Consider the following 20,516-nt stretch of genomic DNA (forward strand, 5'->3'; position numbering starts at 1 on the left):
CAGGAAGTCGAATGACCTCGCGAAAATAAAATCCTTTAATATTGATCGGTATGTACATGATTTTTTTGCTCTTTAAAGCGTTCATATCATCGATTTTTCAATTGATTTTGTTGTGCATATGTTATCTGTTTTAGCCAAACAAAATTGTTTAGCATCACCATGTTATAACCATACACTTGAATGTTTAATTTATTACGTGTATAGTTTACGTGTACAGGGCTTTTTTTAAGAGAATATCAGTTTTCTTATTACGTTAACATCCCTAAGAGACCACCCAATTTGCCTCGCGTGCTAGTGGTTTCCAAATGCCGGTATTGTGGATTAAACCAGAAAACCTATGGTCGCTTATTTATGACGTACCCAGACGCAAATACGTGACCAGAACTGAAAAAAACACTCAGGAAAGTTCAGTACATTTCGAGTCGAGGTACACTTTCGTATTTTTCCAACCTGTGTTTCTTGTTTGCGCCAGGCTATGCACTAATCCAGCCCATGAACCCTCCCTATCTTTTAACATATGGGGGCTTCGGGGAACTCGTCTTCAAGCCCTGCCCGAACAGGAACAATGAAGTCGCAAAACCGCGAGCGACTCAGTCGAGACACTAGCGATAAGCGTCGAGCGACGAGAGTCGAGCGACGAGTGCCGAGCGCAGAAGTCTGCGGAAGGTCCTCCGCTCTCTGCGAGACAGCTAAACACGAAGTCATGTAGCCTCCAACCCAGCAGTTAGCCCGTCTTCTCCTACTCTGCCATAAAACTGCCATTTTTATTTCCTTAAATATGGCGTCACAGTGGCAAAAATTCATTTCAAAGTAAACCAAGTGAACCAAGTGCAGTTTTCTCCAGATTAGTACCCAGTCCTCTTGATTAGCGAATGGACTGGGATTGATGACTCTCCCCAGTTTTCACTCATTCTTCTGCACGTGTAAATGGCGGCCAGATTTGAGATTTCCTGAGGAAAGTTTATAAAGCTTACGATAATATTTTAGTACAATGCCTACCAGGACAAATGCGAGAACTGCTGCTGAGACTTTCGAATGGATTGGAAATGGAACGATAGACGATGGAAAAGTTTTTTATAGGTAACAAGCTTGTTATAACGTTGATGGACCCGACGAGTCGTAAATTCCTTCCTCCGGCCTTCCATATAACTTAAACTTAGTAATGGGTCGTTTAAAGATAAAGGAGATGCTTGCAAGAATGCTCGGATTTTGTTTAAGATTACAATTAAGTTGACATCTTTCCGTGAAAAACATGGGCAGTACAATGTTTTGTTCCTGGTTATAGATATGACATCCATGTGTTATCTTAGCTCACTGTAAGCTTGTATTTGAGCCCAGGGATGGATGGATGGATGGATGGATGGATGGGGGGGCGGGGGGGGGGGGACACTCCCTTTTATGGGATATATGGGTATGTACAGTCCCAAAGGGTATGGTTTTTCAGCTGTTTTGGTCATAAATAGGGTATCTATTTTGGACATTTTGGTCTCAAATAGGGTATGTTTTTTTTCACTCTAGTTTTGAATTGGGTATGTTTTTGTTTTGTTTTTTATAAAAAGCTACTTTTTCATCACTATTGACAAGACCATCATCAAAAGCCCTTCATAAATTATTTTTAGGGCTACTGTGCCAGCCGTAACAGTGATAAATAGAGTGCTGAATTTTGGTCAAGTCACAAATAGGGTAGGGGAAAATCACAGTTTCTGGTCATAAATAGGGTAAGGGTTTTGGGAAGCAGGCCCCACATCCCCACCCATTTTTTCTGGGAGTTCCCCGCCCCGGTTATTTGAGACAGTGGAGTACAAGCCTGGAAAACGCTGTGCATTGCATTGCATCAGAACAATGTCTTACTCCATTTGCCCACCTCTGAAATTGTTTCACGTTATGTGCAAAAGAGGAGTAAATTTATTGTTCTCTTCTGTTTTGCAGTGTAACATTCAACATTGCATGACCTACAGTCTCTCTAATCCAATTCATCAGACCCGAGCTTGTTTACACATTGCAAAACACCAAGCCTGCCAATTGTAGTGCACATTATAACTTTATAAGTAGCTGAAATAGATGATCATGACCAGCTTCACAGTTGTGTTCTGCAGTGTGTATTAAACCCCTTCCCATTAGGTCCTATATTCCCTGTTTTGCTGCTTCATACTGACAAAATGCAATGCACATAGGTAGACAGCTTTCAGCATACAAGTATAATGGATTAATTTTCGTATTCTCTCTCTGTATATTTAGCCAATTCAAATTTAACGGAAACTTGATCAGTTGTGAAGATGATGTCATTATTAACGGCAATAAGAAGTGTTTTATTGGACATGTTGAGAAGTTATATGAGCTTGAAGGAAGTGATGATCCCAACAGAGCCATAATACAGTGGTATTTCACTTATGAAGAACTGCTAAAATTAGCAAAAAGGAGGATTACTGTCGATATTGTGGAACCTTGGAGAGAATTATTTTTACCTTCTAGTGATAGTGTTCATAATCACGGTGTTGAGGATATTGATGCTGAAACCATTTCAAAGAAGTGCACTGTTTCAAGACTTAAACTGCACGATCTGTTGCCGGACTGCTTACATGCCACTGACCAGGAGGACTTGTTTTACGTGCGTTACAGATTTGACAGGCATTTTAACCTTCATCCTGTCAGTAAAAGGGTTGCAAGAGAGTCCACATCAAAAAGGGAAAGTAGTGTTACAAATCATGTTAAAACTCCGAAGACTCCCAGAAGGGAATCTACAAGAAACCAGAATCTTGTCAAAGAGAATGGTGTCAGTAACAATGCAAAAACACCACAGACAAGGAAAACACCAGCAAAAGGAAAGGGTAAGGAATATAGTCAAGTTTGACATGTTATTACCTTTTTTCAATGTGTTCTGCAATGGAAGTTTAATGTACTTTTCTTGAAACCTATGTTGCTCTTTCTTGTGATAGTATGCACACCAGCATTTGTGCTACGGGAACCTTAATGAAGAATTAAATTACTGAAATACGACACCTGATTGTCGAACAAAAAGGTGACAAATGTGATTAAACAGTAATAATAGTAAAAAAAATGTGAATGGGTATTTAATTTGCTTAGATGAAAAAATTAATATTGCACTTGTGCAGCTGTATATCATTCAAGGGATTCTATTTACTTTTGTAAACATTTTTTGGCTTGTCCATAGATACTCCATCAGTGCAGAAAAAAAGCACAACTCCTGTTCGAAACAAAACTGTTATGTTAACTAACAAATGTGTGATACCCCTGGAGCCATTAGTTTTCAATGGCAACAGTGGGACACCTGTTAAACGAAGAGCAAGCCGCAGTATTCCCGATGAATCTACTGTAACCTCCAAGAAAAGTAGACACAACCAGAGTGCGAAGAAGACAGAAGGACCAGTAAATTCTCCAAGGCAACGATATGGTATGAATTATGATGTGCTATATATGCAATCATGTACTCTCCATCGCAGCTGTTATTTGGGGCAAAAAATTTGATACAAAATACACTGGTTCAAAAACCCTGAAATACCTGACCCAACAGATTGATTAAAAATTTCTGAAGATTGCTTTGTTTGTGCTACAGAATCCTGTCATAGTGCCAGTCCTTTTATCCTGGACTTTATTTAAGTCGCTTTTAATAGTGAGTATTTGTTGCGCATGTACGTGAGATTTAATGCTCTCTTAAGGTACTGCAGAAGTTCTGGAGCAAGTACTGGAGAGTGAATCAAGATGTAGTAATGATGGCAAGAATGATAGTGACGATGATAGTGTGTTTCATCCAAGTGATGTCAGTGATGATGACGATGATGATAGTGATGATGGCAATGATATTCTTTGGGAGGCTGAAGCTAAAAACAATACAGGAAGTAAGATTTTCAGTGTTTTATACCCTATTAGTAACTGCATATAGTTTGTATATTAAGCTCTCAACATTGACTTCAAGAACTCAAGCTATGAAATGTCACCAGAAGGTCACCTGACAAAGATGCGTTGTATTAACTGCCAGTCAACTAAACTTCCCTTTGTTAAGTGACAGTAATCTAAAGCAGACAGCTGTAAGAAAGTAAAGCCACCTTTAAGTATGATAATGCAAGTGGTAACGCGTCAAGCAAGAGGGCAGTGGTGACTGAACACAAAACATGTAAACTTAAGGAACTTTGACTTGCTGTCATTTAATAATTGATTATTTTTTATTATGCTGTAAATTATTTATTAACAAAATTGTCAGTGGTGCTTATTTTCAAAACAGTTCAAAGTAGACGAACACCTGGAAGAGGAGGCTTGAGGTCTTCAAAGAAGTTAACAACATTCACCTCGATACAGGACACGCCTAGAGGTAACAACAAGATCAATTACTAAATCACCCTTGTTAGGCTAGTTGTGTTTTGTTCTTGGGCAAGGCACTTGACACTCACAGGACTGTACTCCCCCAGGGGTATAGATGAATGCAGGTTGATTTCATCCCCCAGGGGGGAGAGTGGTACTGTGAATTTCTGGGTGGGATATTGTCTGCTGACTCTGTAACCCTTAACTCATACCAGGGCATGTTCAGCTGCATTTTGCAAGCCTCTTCTAGACCAGACAGCATAAATCCTTACCATATTCCAACCTTGTTATTTTCCTTTGAACCACTGGAGCATGGCAGTAACAGCTTGTGAATAAATTATGTTTGTTGCAGGTAAGCCAGCCGCAAAAACTCCATCCAGAACTAAATCATCCCAGAAAACACCTCTAAAGACCCCTACACAGCAAAGAGTGAAAACTCCAAGGACCAGTCGCAAGACTCCTAAGACTCCGGCTCCAAGCAGTGCCAAGCAACCATCCAGGAAGAGCTTAATGACACCGAGCATTCCTGAGAGGCAGCAGCCTTGCAAGGCACCTGGCACACCACTTGAACTGGCAAGAAAAAAGTAAGATATTATGGTCAAATTCCTATTTAATGGCCACCCCTATCAGGCGGCCATTAATCAAAGTCTTGATGAGGGCTCATCTAATGTTTTTACCTCTATTAGGCAGCCAGCCCGCTCTAAGCAGCCACTATCCATTTTCCCAAGGGTGGCTGTTTCATAGGGGTTGACCTATACTTGAAAAATCTTACTTTACTTCCAAAGAGGAGTTGTTACAGTGTAGTTGTTTGGTTGAGAAGTACAGCTAAGTCGAAAGTTTATGAGGCTGGTGGGGGTGTTGCCTTTGTGGTGTTCTATTGGTATGATTAAAGCTATTCTCATAGTATTCACTTATAAAAATGTTTACTCTTATTTTAATTTGCGGTTTTGGTTTTGATTTTAGACTGCATGTGTCTGCAGTGCCATCATCTCTTCCATGCCGTGACAAAGAGTTTACAGACATCTATAACTTTGTTGAAGGAAAACTACTTGATGGCACTGGAGGGTGGGTATTGAACTCAGTAACCAAGTAACCATGAACTGTAAACAGGTTAAGTATGACAAGCAGTAAGGTGTTGGGAAATGAGATGCTACACTGCTTGAAGTCGGTCTTTCTCTTGAAATTAGACAGGGAGTATGAGACGAGACGTTGAGACATGAAAGACGAGAGGGCAGAATCCCTCCCCTCCCCTCTGTTTTTCTCTCGTCAGACACTCTTCAGACTCTAAGAGAAAATGCCAACTGCAAGTATTTTTTGGTCTGTCACCAGACATACAGCAAAGCTTAGATTTTCTCAATTATTGTCACAGGTTTGAGTTTCCTTGTTTTGATAGTGAGTTTGAGCAATATATTCTTGAGAGACTAGTGTCTTGACGCATTGTTTCAAGGAAGACTTTGGAGGATGGGGAGGATTTGTTAGGGGAAAAAACATATTTTCCGTCATAGCGAACAAAAAACCGTGCAAAGACTCAACAGCAAGTGCCCGTGTAGCAGCGTTTACTGAGCTCCTGAAAGCAGAATACATGAAGAAACTGTAGGCAGCGCGGCCGAGTGGTTCGGGCGCCGGAATTGAAATCGGGAGGTCGCAGGTTCAAGCCCCGCTCTGACCACTAAGCTGGAGTTGTTTGTTGGTAGACTCTAGTTCAACTCCTCGGTCATGCTTGTAAACAGCCGGCTTATCTGCCGGTATCCGGTCACCTCGCCACCAGTGGCTTCCCTTGGTGGCGAGTTCGTTGGTGGCGAGACTCCCTGGTGGCTTGATGACCGGTAACTGTTCTGCCTCCCGCCAGTTGGGATTTTTAAGCCTATTTTTTCTTTCTTTCTTTCTTTCAGAATGTTTTCTTTCTTTTAAAAATTCTTCTTTCTTTCAGTTGAAGTGGCATGCCTGAGAACCAGCTAGTTGTAGCTAAGCGCATCGGCCACTCTAAACATTCAACAACAACAACAACAATAACAACAGAAGAAGAAAGGTTGCGTACGCAACAATAACGAAAGATATTAAGGGTAGCGCACTACTCATAATACCTTTCCGCTTTATCACATAGGACAACCTTTCCTGAAACAGCTGAATAATCTCTCCGAGTTAATTTGTGTTTTTGTTTCTTTAGTTGCATGTACATCTCGGGAGTTCCAGGCACTGGAAAAACAGCCACAGTACATGAGGTCATACGCAGCATCGAAGAAGCTCAAGATGAGTTGCCAGAGTTTACTTTTGTAGAAATCAACGGAATGAAGTTAACAGAACCAGCTCAAGCTTATTCTACTTTCCTTAAGGTTAGTGCAGTTGATACAAGACTACGTTTTCAACAAAGCTTCACAGTCGACAATTGCTTTAATTTTGGGAAAGATTTGATAAGCAAGAAAACTATGGAAAATAAGGTTGTCTCTGGAAAAATTCTGAAGATCGACTACCTATAAACACGTGATTCTGTGCAATGCGAGGCAAACTTTTGAACATGGAAATTTAAGGCGTTGATGTATTGTCGAACATACATAAACTGATCCTTTGCCTGGTTTCCTCAGTTCCTACTTGCGAGAGCTTTCTTCTCGCGTCGTAAAAATGGCAAAAATAAGAGACCGTCATTTAAGTTTATTGAAATTGTATTTCGCTGATCATTCTTATATTGTCCGCAGCTGCTAACAGGACAGAAAGCCACACCCGAGCACGCTTCCAATCTTTTGGACAAACTTTTTAACACACCATCACCTGACAGGGATCCCGTTATCCTATTGGTGGATGAGGTAAATGGCGCGAGCTAGCTGCGAGATTCACTTCCTACGTCTGTGATTTCTTAGCACAGGACTGCGAGTCGCGTGTTCTCGACTGCTAGTCACGTGCTCTCGACTGCTAGTCACGTGCTCCCAACTGCGAAAACAAAGCTTGTCGAAAACGCTCATCAAACCGGAGGAATTTGAAAACGCAGGCTTTGGGTTTTAGTTTAGACATTTGATGCGCTTTCATAGTGAAACCTCCGTTTTCAAATTCCTCCGGCGTAGTGTGGACAGGGCCCAAGAGGCTATTTTAACCGTAAGCTGTATGCTAAGATTTTGAAACACTTTTTCATTGTGAAGTTCTGTATTTTTCAAGGCAGTGAAGACAATTTCTCAAGGCTTGTTCACAGGAATAGCTGATGACATAACTTAATCTCTTTCCAGCTGGATCTGCTATGGACTCGTAAACAACACGTGCTGTACAATCTCTTTGAATGGCCCACACGGCGTCACGCCCGGCTTATTGTGCTGGCTATTGCTAACACCATGGATTTGCCCGAAAGAATTATGATGAAGCGTGTCTCTAGCCGACTGGTAAGGATTTAAAACATCAGGCTTGCTTGGTTTTATATCTGGTTTTATATGTGCTTTCCCTGACAGACTGAACAATTGGGTCGTCACATCTTCTGAGTACTCACTGATTTAGTGAGAGAAACGAAACATATTTTGGTTTGTCGTTTTTTGAGGCAAATTGGTCAAGCCCGCGCTTTCCGTTTCGATTTGTTACTAAGCAACGTGACGTAACCTACGACGTCATGCTGGAGTGACAATAGGCCATTTCCAAGTTGCCTTTTGCCTCAGTGTCAAAACGAGTCTTCGTGCGAAAATGAGTTCTGCCTACTGGTTCATTTTCATACAAATCAAACTCGTTTTCATATGAAAAGTTTTGCATGAGGACTCGTTTTGAGACGGACACAAGGTAACGCAGAAATGGCCTATTTTCAGAATACTCGCGAGCACTCACGCTGGATTTGACTGGATAATAAGATTCCGAAACTAACTGAAAAACTACGACATGTATTCTGAAGACTGTAAGCGCGAAGTTAACTTGGCTTTTCATGTCTGTTTAGGGCCTGACCCGGTTGACGTTTCAGCCGTACACTTTTTCACAGCTGCAGCAGATTGTGATGTCTCGCATCGAAGGGTTGAAAGCCTTTGAACCTGATGCCATTCAGCTGGTCTCCAGGAAGGTAAAACTCGTGAATTCGACTTTTTAAATCTCCTGTGTGCTTGTGCAATTTTAAGGGCCAAGTCCTCATAGATTCTCAGATGCATACATCACAACTGCTATTTGTCAAGACGTTGTGATTTGTAGGTTAGTAGTAGCAACAGTAAATCGTTATGTTTTCCTCCTTTCTTTAATAACTTTAATTGTGATTCACACTACTGACACCACTGATACGTCTACTTTCACAATTCAATTACTTACAATTCAATTATTTGCTCACTGCTTACACTACTTACAATGCAATACAATTACAGGTGCTACTTACAATAACACAATTTGCATAACTTACTCTACAAAACAGTACGATACGATTACCTATTTCACAGGTTGCTGCGGTATCTGGTGATGCACGCCGATGTTTAGATATATGCCGCAGAGCAGTAGAAATCGCAGATTCACGTGCCAAAAAGAAGGGAACCGCATTGGTTGGAATGAGTCACGTGGACTTAGCTTTACAAGACATGTTCTCGTCACCTAAGATACGAGCCATGAAGTAAGCGTTTAGTTGTTGTTGTTGTTGTTGTTGTTTCTTAAGTTGTTGTCCTTGCAAATCACTGTTCGCCACTAACTTGTGTGGGGGTCATTGTGGCTTCATGGTTAGTACGCTCGACTCCGGATCGAGCGAGCCGTCCGGGTTCGAGCCCTGGTCGGGGACATTGTGTTGTGTTCTTGGGCAAGACACGTTACCTTCATAGTGCCTCTCTCCACCCAGTTGTACAAATGTGTACCGGCGAATTTAATGCTGGGGGTAACCTTGCGATTGACTAACATCCCATCCAGGGGGGGAGTAGAAATACTCCTAGTCGCTTCATGCTACAGAAACCGGGGTGAGCTCCGGTCTGATGGACCACTTGGCTCGTATGCAGACTTGACCTTTTTACCCACTAACTTTACCTCTATTTTATATTCCAGGTGCTTGTCACAAGTAGAAGGTCTTTTCCTCAAGTCTGTTATCGCAGAGTTTCGTAGCTCTGGACTTGAAGAGGCAACTTTTGGTGATGTGAGTTGATAAGCAGATTTAAATTATTTAGCTTTACTAAGATCATTAAATCTCTGAGCTATAGAAACTGAGGCAAGTTCCTCAAGGACTGTTCCCCTGGGAGTTTTACATTTGCGAATTCGCTATGGTTGTACCGGGTTGGCGCACTGTTAGAGAAAACCCGTACAGGTCTAGTAGTTTGATTCAAAACTCCATTGTGTTACTATTAATAACCGCACACAATCAAAGGGTTTACAAAAGGACTTTCAAGTGTGACTTTCTAACTGAGCGTCCGTTACCGTTTGCTAATTTGTCCTATTTCTTGTTTCATTCTAGGTGTTTCAGCAACTCAATGATTTTTGTCGAATTGAGGGTAAGTTTATTTTAACGTAAATTCTTTGTTTGACTTGTACAGTCATGACTCGCTTGATGTTTAGATCAAATTGCTGTGTAGCCTCGACGAAGCTAATTACTTTGGTTTGAATGCAAGATAAGTTTTAGAAAACAGCTTTTTTAAAAAAATTTTTGAGCAAAAACTTGTGAAGTTCATGTCATATTTGCTTCCTTTTTCACCAGGCCTTTCGTCCCCTACACCATCGCAAGCCGCGGCTGTTTGTTGTCGTTTAGGAGCCTGGAAGCTACTTTTAGTAGAGTCTGGCCGTCGCGACCTGGAGCAGAGAATTCGTTTGAATGTCAATCAAGACGACGTTCTTTATGCTCTCCAAAAGAATCGCACGTGATCACCGTTGAGTGGGATAGGAGGTCACGTGGTTAGGCTTCATCCAATCATTACTCAAATCGTTATTTCAGATGATGTTGAAATGCATTTTGGAAATTTTTAATTGCTAGTTGAGTTCGCGCAGAAAAATATGTCTATTTTTTTATCAAGCAATATTATATATATTTCTTATTTTTCTTATCACTCAATGTTCTTGTAAAAAAGGTTGTCCTCAGAAGAACTATTTTTGTAAATTTTATCTTGAATAACGGAAGGTGTCAGAATTATGTCAACTAATTTTGTCATATTATTGTAAATAGAGCACATAACAGTTTTCAATAAAGTATTTTTTTCATTTTACTTGTTGTATCTGTTTAAATGCTACAGCACATACGCTGTTGGTGGCCTAATGGTTAGTGCACATGCCCTGTACATCGACTGGTCCGCCAGCTTCGATAACAACAGCAATATTTTTAATTCTCATGATACAAATCAAAATACTATACAAAGTGTCAAAAAATATTAACATACAATAAAAAGAATTCAAGCCAAGGCAGAGGACGCTGTATTGCGTTCTTGAGCAAGGCAAGACTACTAATTCCGAAGTACCTTTATTCACTAAGGTGTAAAAATAGTTCTGTTGAACGAGAACCTGACAACACTGATGAACAAGAGTGCAGTCCAAGGAAGGGAAAAATAAAACTCCTAATCAGTTAATTTCTGATATTGCCAAAACAGGTTGACGTAACAAAAACTACCTAAGCTAGCACGTCAATCGACACAACACTCCCCCAAACATCTTCAGTCGAAACCCCTTTTTGTTTTGCGTTCGACGATTAATGTGGGAAATACTGGGTTCACATCATCGCAGAACCAGGGGCATGGTATTCATTTCGATGATTAAAAGAACCGAGAAAAACAAAATATTCATTTTGTATGCAAGCTTTTTTTCTTCTCAAATATGTCTTCATTGTTTTTCACACCTGGTGTTACATTCTTATGTTCCTATAGTTCCTTGACTTCTACGTGCGTGTTATGAATTATGGAATGGACGAGTATTTGTCTCCAGGGTGATTCAAAATAGTTTCAATAGCATTGATCCATTGATCGCAAGAATCAAGAACATATATACGCCTCTAGTAGCCCTAGTTCGAGTTACCTTCGCAGAAAGGATTAATAATCAGACAGTTTGATGGTCATTGCCAACATCGGTAGTTTTCAAACTCCTCAATAATGATTACAGACCGAGGAAATCATGAACTGAAGCGCAAAGCAGCAAAAGAAACCATGTCAAAGATCCAAGATCCTAAAGAAGCACTACGGATGAAATGTTTAGCTCGAGGTGCCAACGGAATACTTGGACTGGGAAGGTAAGGTCATCCTATAATTTCGTCAAATTTCAGTACATTATCACTTGCTTGAATCCGTTAGACTGGCCGCAACAAATTAAAGACCTACAAACATTTAACTTACAAGATCGCATATCGGATGGTTAAGCCTGCCCGTCGCAACCGAACTAGCGCGGTATAGAAAAAGTCCGAGTACAGCGATTTGATTCTTTAGGCTGGCTATCAAGATTATCAGGTTAATTGGAAAATAAGTAAATAAGCATGTTGGTCGCTGAAAAAGGAATAATAAGTTCACAGATGGTTTGTGCGGACCTCTGTGAGTGGCCGTACCACCGAATGAGAATTATCCCTTCATTTTTGGCCTCAATAGCAAATCTATTTCCCATAATTAGTATGGCGTACACGGTTTTACCGGTTTTATCTAGGCCATCCAGCATCCTGGGCTAGCCGTATAGATGATAAATTATTCAATTTGGCTGAACGTGACACCGAGAATTATCAAGGCCAAGGTCTGAAATCTTGTTTGGCATCACCATAGCATAGTTGAATCTTACAGTACCAAAAGGCGGTATTCGAGCTGTGCACTCTTTTTTTTATATAAGAATATATAGAATATTTAAGAGTATCTATATTAAACTTGAGGCTGGGATTTTGAAAGAATATAATTTTGTGTGTTGAAAATTTGTAAATACAGTACAGTTATATGTTTTTAACTAAACCGCATAAAACTATTTCTAAACGGCAAAACTAGCCAAAAACAAGAAAAGCAGCGCTAGCCGTATTTTCAGCGCTAATAACATTACTACAATTATGTGCGTAACATCAGGCTTTAACGCCTTCAGGCTGGCTACAAAATTACTAATTAGCTGAATACATTCGATAGAATAAGAATATTTTCAGCCTAAAATCGGCGGGAAAATATGAATATTTAGCCTCAGCCGGAAAAACGATGTCCTTATAAAAACCGAATGTGTTCTGTATAGGACAAAACACATTTATTTGTTGTCTGTTGGATTCTTCGCTTTTCATAGTTTCTTCAGCAGCAGCTGTTTCATTTTATTCCATGTTATTCCACTTGATGCGTGAATAATTCCGAGAACAGAAAAATCCTAGAAGTTTCTCTCATAACTTTTGATAATAAATAATATAATCTAGCGTAAAACTAACAAGTATAAATGGAATATTTCTACTTCTGTTACTATTGAAACACGGAAATAATTATTATTTTTAAAAATCTTCCGGAAAAACAGTGACTCGACAATTTGAGCCCACGGTTCCAGTTCAGTGAGTAAACTGGGTACCACGCGGTCGTTGTCAGGGTAACAGAGAAATAAGAATCTTCGTGACTCGCGAAGGGCGCCATATTTGTTACAAACAATAGACAACAACATGGCTGCAACATCAAGATCTGATACAGAAATGAGACAAAAGTGTAAAAAGATGCTCAATTCCAAGCAAGCCAGAGACCCTGTAGAACGTCTAAGACTACAGTGTCTTAGTCGGGGTTCTGCTGGGATAAAAGGCATAGGGAGGTAAGAGGTCGGACGTATTTTTACTTTTTAAAATCCGTTTCAAATCATTCTGTTTTTGGATTCTTAGTACACAGAGATAACTATTTGGCTTTATTTTGCTGAAGGAATTGGCGTCTAGTAGCTGGTGGTAAAAATTTTTTTGGACTGTTGTGGACGCTGAGATCAAGCAGATTTCTTCGCACAAAGCAGGCTAAAACACAAACTCAGTCGGTTATTCAAAGAGCACTGCTTCCCTGTCATTTCTTGGTAGCTAAAATGTAAGCTTAACCGACAACTCTTTGACTGTTTACCCATTAAGAGGAGTGATAAGTTATAGAGTGAAAACTGAACTGTAACCCCACAACAGACTAACACAGTGAAAGTAGAGACCTGGCCTCAGTTGTTCGAAGGCTTGACAACGCAGTCCACCGGATAAGTACAGTGTAGCTATCCAGTGGATGAGTGTTAATAAAACAAACCATGCTATCCACTGGATGGTGATTTATCCGGTGGATAGCATTATCTACTTTTCGAACAACCCTCTACGTGAAAATCAACACAGGATGGTAAAAGTACTGTTAAACAATTTCATTAAATGGTCACATAGTCAAGCTGGTTACAGATGTCCAGACTTTTATCTTTTTTATAGTGAGATCTTTTAAATGTTTATTGGCTAAAACCCGGTTCCCACCTGCACAACCTTAAGTGCAAGCATACACGTAGCAATGATACAAACCCTTGTGCTTAAACTGTGGTCTGTTTCGACATGAGCAATTTGATGACTAATCACAAAGAAGGGGGAAAATGTAATCCTTTCCTTTGAGCGTACATGTATGCTTGCATTACCATAGTTTCTCAGTTATAAGGCGCACGGTTTTTTCGAGGAAAATCTGTTTTTTCTTGGGAAGTTTTTGCCAAAATTGGGGTGCGCCTTGTAGCCGAATATTTTCGCGCAAAAAAATCTAATGACAGCAATTTTACCGGAACTTACAGTTAAAACTAGACAAATAAAAGACACTAAACATTGGTCACTGACTTTTTTAAGATTTGGTGGTTCTGAAAAGAACCGGGTGGCTCTGAAAAGAGCCGTTGTTGTTGTCCTGAAATTTGTTGATGTCTAGTCTTCCTCCTCGCCATCCATGTCAAACTCGTTCTCCAGTTCATCATCTGCTTCCTCCTCTCCAGCTTCTTCTTCGTCCCACACAGCTTCGTCCTCGGTGCTGTCCAGAGCATTTGATATTCCACAGCACTTGAATGAGTTCGCGATCAAATCAGCGGGTATCTCTTGCCATGCCTTTTGGATCCACTGCAAAACCAGTTCTGTAGGTCTGTCTGTCTTCATGGCCATGGTCAAATAAGTTCTCTTGAGCCAAAGTTATATGTATGCTTCCACTTGTGCTTGCATGGCTATACTGAAAACCAGCCTTGAAAGTTTTGACTTAGATATCATGGCAGTGAAAGCCTTCATATCTTCCCCTAGCATCTACATGTACAGTTCCTCTTCTTTCGTCATGATTTTGTGGTCATAGCTAAATCAGTCGAGAAGTTTTAAGAGAGAAGTTGTATATACCTTGTCTGCAATAATGTGGGCAAACCCCACTCAGCAGTCACCTTTTTCTGCTGCAAATGTGACGGTCATACAGTTGTTCCACTGAGGAACTGGTCTTTCAGCTCACCCGGAATGGAGACACTTACAACATTTTAGGTATAGCTGTAGCACATACATGTACAATGCATGTACACGCCATCAAGTTTTCCAATCAGATCACTTACAATGCACAATGTAACATTTACATGTGCATATCAAAGTTTATGATTCTTACACTTTTTTTCTCTTTTTCAGAGTTTTCAAAATTATGGATGACGACCGAAACAGGACATTAGATTTTAACGAGTTCAAAAAGGGTATCCGTGATTATGGTCTTTACCTGGAACCTAAGGTAATTTGCTGGCATGTAGCATATACATGTACATGTAGTTCTGAAAATTTTTGTTAGGGACAAATTCATTTACATTGTCAATACTACAAATGTCTTTTTGTAGGAATTACAAGAGATGTTCTTGGCCTTTGATAAAGATGGTAGTGGGGTTATAGACTTTGATGAGTTTCTCCTTGCCCTCAGAGTAAGTTTGATTACATTATAATCAATCTTTAATAACAGTAGGTAATATACATTGTACAGTACAGACATGTATATATGTACTTGCTTATTTTGCAGTTAAATTTATTTTATTTCTGATTACAAGCACATTTATGTTATTTTTGAAGTGTGATTCAACCATAGTGTTTAAATACGTCTTTTAACATTGTCTTCAAAAACTTAGATGTATGAAATAATAAAAGATATTCACATTTAATTTTACCCACTGTCTTGTTGACTCACAAGAGTTAATCTGTCAATGTGTGAATGGGGCTTACCTGCTGGTGGCTTGATTCTAAACTTTGTTATTGAAACATTATTGTTAGCATAATAAAACCTACCTAATCTCCTAAAATGTAATTTTCTTAATATTATGGTGGACTGAAGCACTGTCTTGGTACGTGGCAATGTGGAAGGCTGCAGAATCCAGGACAGTCAACCCTGCCGGTACAGACCATCTGTGCCCTGGCTACCCAAAACTTATTCTGATATCCCACAGGTCAAATATCATATATCTTGTATGAAACTCTGGCTGTGCGGCAGGCTAATGAACATCTGCTTGTGAAAATTACCCCATAATGCATTGCTAAGGATACTTTGTGCTTCATGTACATGTTGATGTATGCCAAGGTCAACAGATTATGTGCAAGCAAATTATGCAATCTCATTTGTCTGGCCAAAAGCCAGGGAGATTTGAAAGGGCATAAAATTATGTTCTGTTCTGTATAAAAAATTTCTAACACTGACCAGTGACTAAATAATTGAAGGCTTTCGTGCAAAAAGGGCGTATATAGCATTTTGGGCCGATTTTTATTTTTTGCAGGATCGAGCTAATTTTTCGCAGACTGACTTATTTTGACGTGAAAAGCATCATTGCATAATTGTTTTGGTTGATTTGCGCTTCATTTTTGAGAAATAACGTATGCAAAAAAAAAACTCAGTTTTCCAAGGGTATCTTTGGAGATCTTTTATTGATCGAAAAACAAAAGAAACCTTTGTTTTGCTAAACGATGAAGTCACCGAAGCATGGCATTTGCCACTAGTGTTATTATTCATATAATTATGCAATTCTCTCACTGTTTCCTCATTAACGCAAGCGAATAAGGTGCTGAACAGGCTGGATTCAAGTTTGTTCTGTCGTGACACTGGTACGATACGAGGTCGGTCGATTTTTTTTTTCTGGTTTAAAAAAAGACCACGCTGTCAAAGCTGCTAAAAGTAGCAGTTTAAGTTTACCCCGCGTCGAAATCCACCTTGGAAGGATTTGCTCCAAGAGATGCCGCTCAGAAAGCTGAGTGTTTTTGCATACGTTATTTCTTGAAAACGAAGCGCAAATCAACGAAAACAATTACGCAACGATGCTTTTCATGTCAAAACAAGTCAGTCTGCCAAAAATTAGCTCGATCCTGCAAAAAATAAAAATCGGCCCAAAATGCTATATACGCCCTTTTTGCATGAAAGCCTTCAATATGGTAGTAGTTTTCATGGATCATAATTTGGAAGATATGCAATGAACCTTGTGTTGTCATTTTTCAGCCGCCTATGAGTAAAGCTCGAAAATCTATAATAGCTGAAGCATTTAATAAATTAGACAAGACTGGAGATCAAGTCATTACCATTGAGGACCTCAAGGGGTAGGTGTTATTGTTATAAGAGACATTAAAGAACTGGTTAAGTTGTGTAATGATAAGGTCATCACTGAGAAACAAATAGAGTTTTCATACAATGTAGCATAATGCAAACACACCTGTAGGGAATTTAGGAGTCAAGAATTCTAAGGGTTTTTGTATTTATAATGTATTGTAAGTGTTTTCAAATTCTCCCTAACTCACTTGAGTGTTTGTAACAGTAAATAACCCATTTTTAAAAACGCTTACAAGGCAACCATTTTTATATTCCTTTTGTGAAATGTACAAATTATATGCTTATACGTCCTCATACAAAATGACTATTTGACCAATCAGGGCTTGTGAAATATATTAATATATACACTGTAAGGCTGAGAGACCATTTGGTCAAGACAGTTCCTTATGAACTGACTCGTAAAACATTTTTGCTATATTTTCAGTTCAGAGTTGCCTTGGTCAGGGAAAATTATATTTTATTCAAAGTCAGGGAGAAGTCAGAGAGTTTTGTATCAGGTCAGGGACTTTCTAAATCCCTGTTCAAAGTCAGTGAAAAGTCAGGGAATTTTACCTTATGGTTGCCACAAATTATTTTATTAGATGTTTTCATGAAGACAAGGCAATTTTGTTTTAAAAATTATGTAAGCCATTCTTATTTTTGTTGATTTATGGCCAGAATAATTGTCCTGCATGGTCAGTGAAGATTGCTACATGTAAGTCAGGGAAAAGTCAGGGATTTTTTTTGGCTCTGGTGGGTGGCAGCCCTACAGTTAAATAGACAGTAACTTGATGTACATGGGACAAATTTCTGGTAATCTTATGAAGGTTTTTAACAGCTGTTGAATGACTTTATTTTAGAGTTTACAATGTTAAGATGCATCCAAAATACCAGAATGGAGAGATGACAGAAGAACAGATTTTTATAAAGTTTTTAAACACTTTCGAGGTTGGCAGTGCTGAAATGGATGGAAGGGTAAGATTTCACTGCAGTTGTGTGATGCATAAGTTGTAGAGAAATTTGCTGTAGGCTGTTAGTTTAGTAAAAATGTAAATCTCTGGAGAAATGTTGCCACCTGTTGTAATTACACACTCTGTACATGTAGTTAACACTTTACTCCCTAAGGGTGCCAATTGGCACACAACTTCATAACTTGTGAATATTTGAGATGCACGTGGAGTGCAAGACTTGCTAAATGAGCTATACATGTAGTTCAGCGTGGGTGCACCAATGATATTTGAGAGTTGAGATGTGTTGGAAGTTTTTCAGTTTCACATTTTAAAACGATGTCTCTCAAAATGATTATCCCCTTCGTAGCTTTTGATGATCAGTGGCTTTCAAATGGTATATTGTACACAGGCAGGAAGTCTTTATTTGCTGATTTGTCAAGATATATTGCTTACAAGCATTAGGCCAAAAAATGGTTTAAAAGTACCAAAAAGGAAACAAAACGTTTCTGACTTACTTGCAAACGAAGTTGTCATCAGGGTGATGTTGAAAACTTCATTTGAAGTGGAAAACGTTTCGTTTTATCCTTTTCAGGTATTCTGAAATGATGTTTTGGCCTTGCAAATAGTATTTACAATCAAACATGAACGTTACAGACAAGACAAAAAGCTGCAAAGCATACATCATTAAATACACTTTGTCTAGTAAACATACCAGTCATACTGAACCTTAAAAGCAAACATTTGTCTTTCCTATTTTCCAGATTACTCGAGATGAATTCATGAATTACTATGCTGGTGTCAGTGCTTCTATAGACAATGATGCTTACTTCCTCCTTATGATGAAGAATGCCTACAAACTGTGAATATGCGCCAAGCTTCCTGTTAGAATTGTACAACTTAGAACTACAGAGCTATGTGGTGTACAGTCAGTGCTGGTGGCCATGGAGAGGTGGTCTAGAAATTAGTTGATTGTTGGCAGCCTTTGGAGTAGCCACTCCTATAGAGCACATGCAACATCACAGGAATTTGTACATACAATTGTGACAGCATTTAATGCTTTCAGAAACATTATATTTACTTAAAATAAATATAACTTTCATGGAAATTAATGACCAATTTTTACTTTCTTTTTACCCCATTGCGACGCACTCAAGCTGGTAGTCTGTGATACTGTAGGACTTGCTCACCACATGGTAGAACCTGCATAGAGAAACAGATTCTCCAACGGAGAATTACTCACAATGTATGGAAAGCAATAAGGAGAATCTCAATGTTGATCATGAGAGAGAAACTATGATATACCTACAACGTTTTTTATTTTGTTTATTAGTTGTAAGCGAGAAAGTGTTCGCCCTCTTTCAGTCTTGTTGTTTTTATGTTGCTCGAACCCTTCGTGATCTCAGAAGAAAATATTTTTTTTCATAACTTTTTATGATTATTATTATTTTTTAATTTATGCTATTTGAAGGACTGTTTGTGTTCCTCCAATAAAGCGTAAAGCCCACTCAATAATACATGTAATTGTAAACTTTACTTTAGACGTTTTCCGACATTTTCAGAAATAAAGATAAACAACTGAAAATAACACACGACAATAATAATGTTGTTTTTAAGGGGAATAGGGCCTCTCACTCATACGCAAACAGTAACCCTAGCTTTTCGTCGGACCAGACAGGTCTCAAGGTGAAGGGCTTGGGTGCTGGCTAATTACCAAGCCCCGGAAAACTCCAGCCCAACCACAAAGTAACGAGGATTTTGGATTGTAAATATGATCCGACTTAAAGTTTTCAAATTTCTCAGAATGAGTATGTAAAAAGTTGCCCGAAGGGAAAAAAAGTTTTTCAAATTATGAAAACTTGCCGAGCAACTTGTAGACAGTTCCGGTGACCGGAAATGGAAGCTACCGAGTGCCTATTTCACTTTCAAATAGCAGATTTGCACGTTGTCTTCATTTGACTACAGCTACGAGAATTCCGTGATAACCAATGGAATGTATAAATTATATACTGCAAAGAATTCCAAAATAAAATATTTACATTCCGGGAAAACTAAGCTTATACATAAGCTGTATTTTGTCCACCTGATGCCCACTGTGCCAAATGCAGGTAACATATCAAATATTTAATATCTCAAATAGCTAGTCTCTGCCAGATAGAGGTATTTGCTTTCTGAGACTAACCTCGTGCAAATGTTTAGATTGCCAACTTTCATTGTAATAAAAGAACGTAATGTTGTGCAACCAGCGAGTTGCTTGGTACACAAATTTTATTACAAAGGGACTATTTTACATTCTTATTGTTATCCCACTAGCGATAGACACATTTTTGTGCTTGTTTACAATATCCGTATTTCTATTTTATAGTTGCCCCACGGAAATTTGATGTTCTTAAAACTAGCATATTTGTTTTACGAACATGAAATTTCCGCGGGGCAACTATCAGCCGATAGTTCCTCGACAGAAACACTCTATTGTCTTTATTGTACACCACTAAATTTTCTTCCGCGCGCCAGTTCAAAATCATATTGAATTATTTTCAACTTTTTTTAGAAGGAAGCCGAGAAAGCCAAATGTAAAATTTAAAAAGGAAAATAAACAAAACCCACTTAATACAATTTCACTTGTTTATTTTTTTATAAGCTCGCTTGTTTACAGAAATTTTTCACGAAACAGTACTATCCATCCGGGTATTTTCCTCGGACGGGCACTATGGGCTGGTAGTGTCTCTCCGCGGATGAACATTATCGCGTCAGGTGATCAATTTAAACCAATAGGAACCGGAGACAATTTAGTGGTTAACTATAAGAGCCAATAGTTTCGCTGATTCAAACACTCTCAAACACCCCCTTGTATATAAAAGGCTTTTCATGC

The 20,516-nt window shown here is 39.1% G+C and overlaps 2 protein-coding genes across 4 annotated transcripts; both read left to right on the top strand.

Moving 5' to 3' along the window:
* Positions 1-281: 281 nt before the first annotated feature.
* LOC145467790 (uncharacterized) lies at positions 282-10,433 on the top strand. Of its 2 annotated transcripts, none has more exons than XM_081451377.1 (15): positions 282-1,080; positions 2,239-2,828; positions 3,173-3,412; positions 3,678-3,857; positions 4,220-4,327; positions 4,670-4,901; positions 5,281-5,382; positions 6,485-6,650; positions 7,011-7,118; positions 7,533-7,682; positions 8,219-8,338; positions 8,703-8,869; positions 9,289-9,376; positions 9,692-9,728; positions 9,932-10,433. In XM_081451377.1, the coding sequence occupies exons 1-15, from the start codon at positions 992-994 to the stop codon at positions 10,093-10,095; spliced, it is 2,541 nt and encodes an 846-aa protein (XP_081307503.1). In that variant the 5' UTR covers positions 282-991; the 3' UTR covers positions 10,096-10,433. The 2 variants fall into 2 exon arrangements, with proteins under 2 accessions (XP_081307503.1, XP_081307504.1); XM_081451378.1 differs by having other exon boundaries at positions 283-1,080; positions 4,241-4,327.
* Positions 10,434-11,228: 795 nt separating this feature from the next.
* Positions 11,229-19,232, top strand: LOC145467791 (calcyphosin-like protein). Of its 2 annotated transcripts, none has more exons than XM_081451380.1 (6): positions 11,229-11,443; positions 14,777-14,873; positions 14,977-15,057; positions 16,611-16,708; positions 17,558-17,672; positions 18,409-19,232. In XM_081451380.1, exons 1-6 carry the CDS (start codon positions 11,307-11,309, stop codon positions 18,508-18,510), a joined length of 630 nt encoding a protein of 209 aa, XP_081307506.1. In that variant the 5' UTR covers positions 11,229-11,306; the 3' UTR covers positions 18,511-19,232. The 2 variants fall into 2 exon arrangements, with proteins under 2 accessions (XP_081307506.1, XP_081307505.1); XM_081451379.1 differs by lacking the exon at positions 11,229-11,443 and adding an exon at positions 12,740-12,954.
* The last annotated feature ends 1,284 nt before the right edge of the window (positions 19,233-20,516 follow it).

Source organism: Orbicella franksi, chromosome 14 (genome assembly GCF_964199315.1).
Source record: "Orbicella franksi chromosome 14, jaOrbFran1.1, whole genome shotgun sequence".
NCBI lineage: Eukaryota > Metazoa > Cnidaria > Anthozoa > Scleractinia > Merulinidae > Orbicella > Orbicella franksi.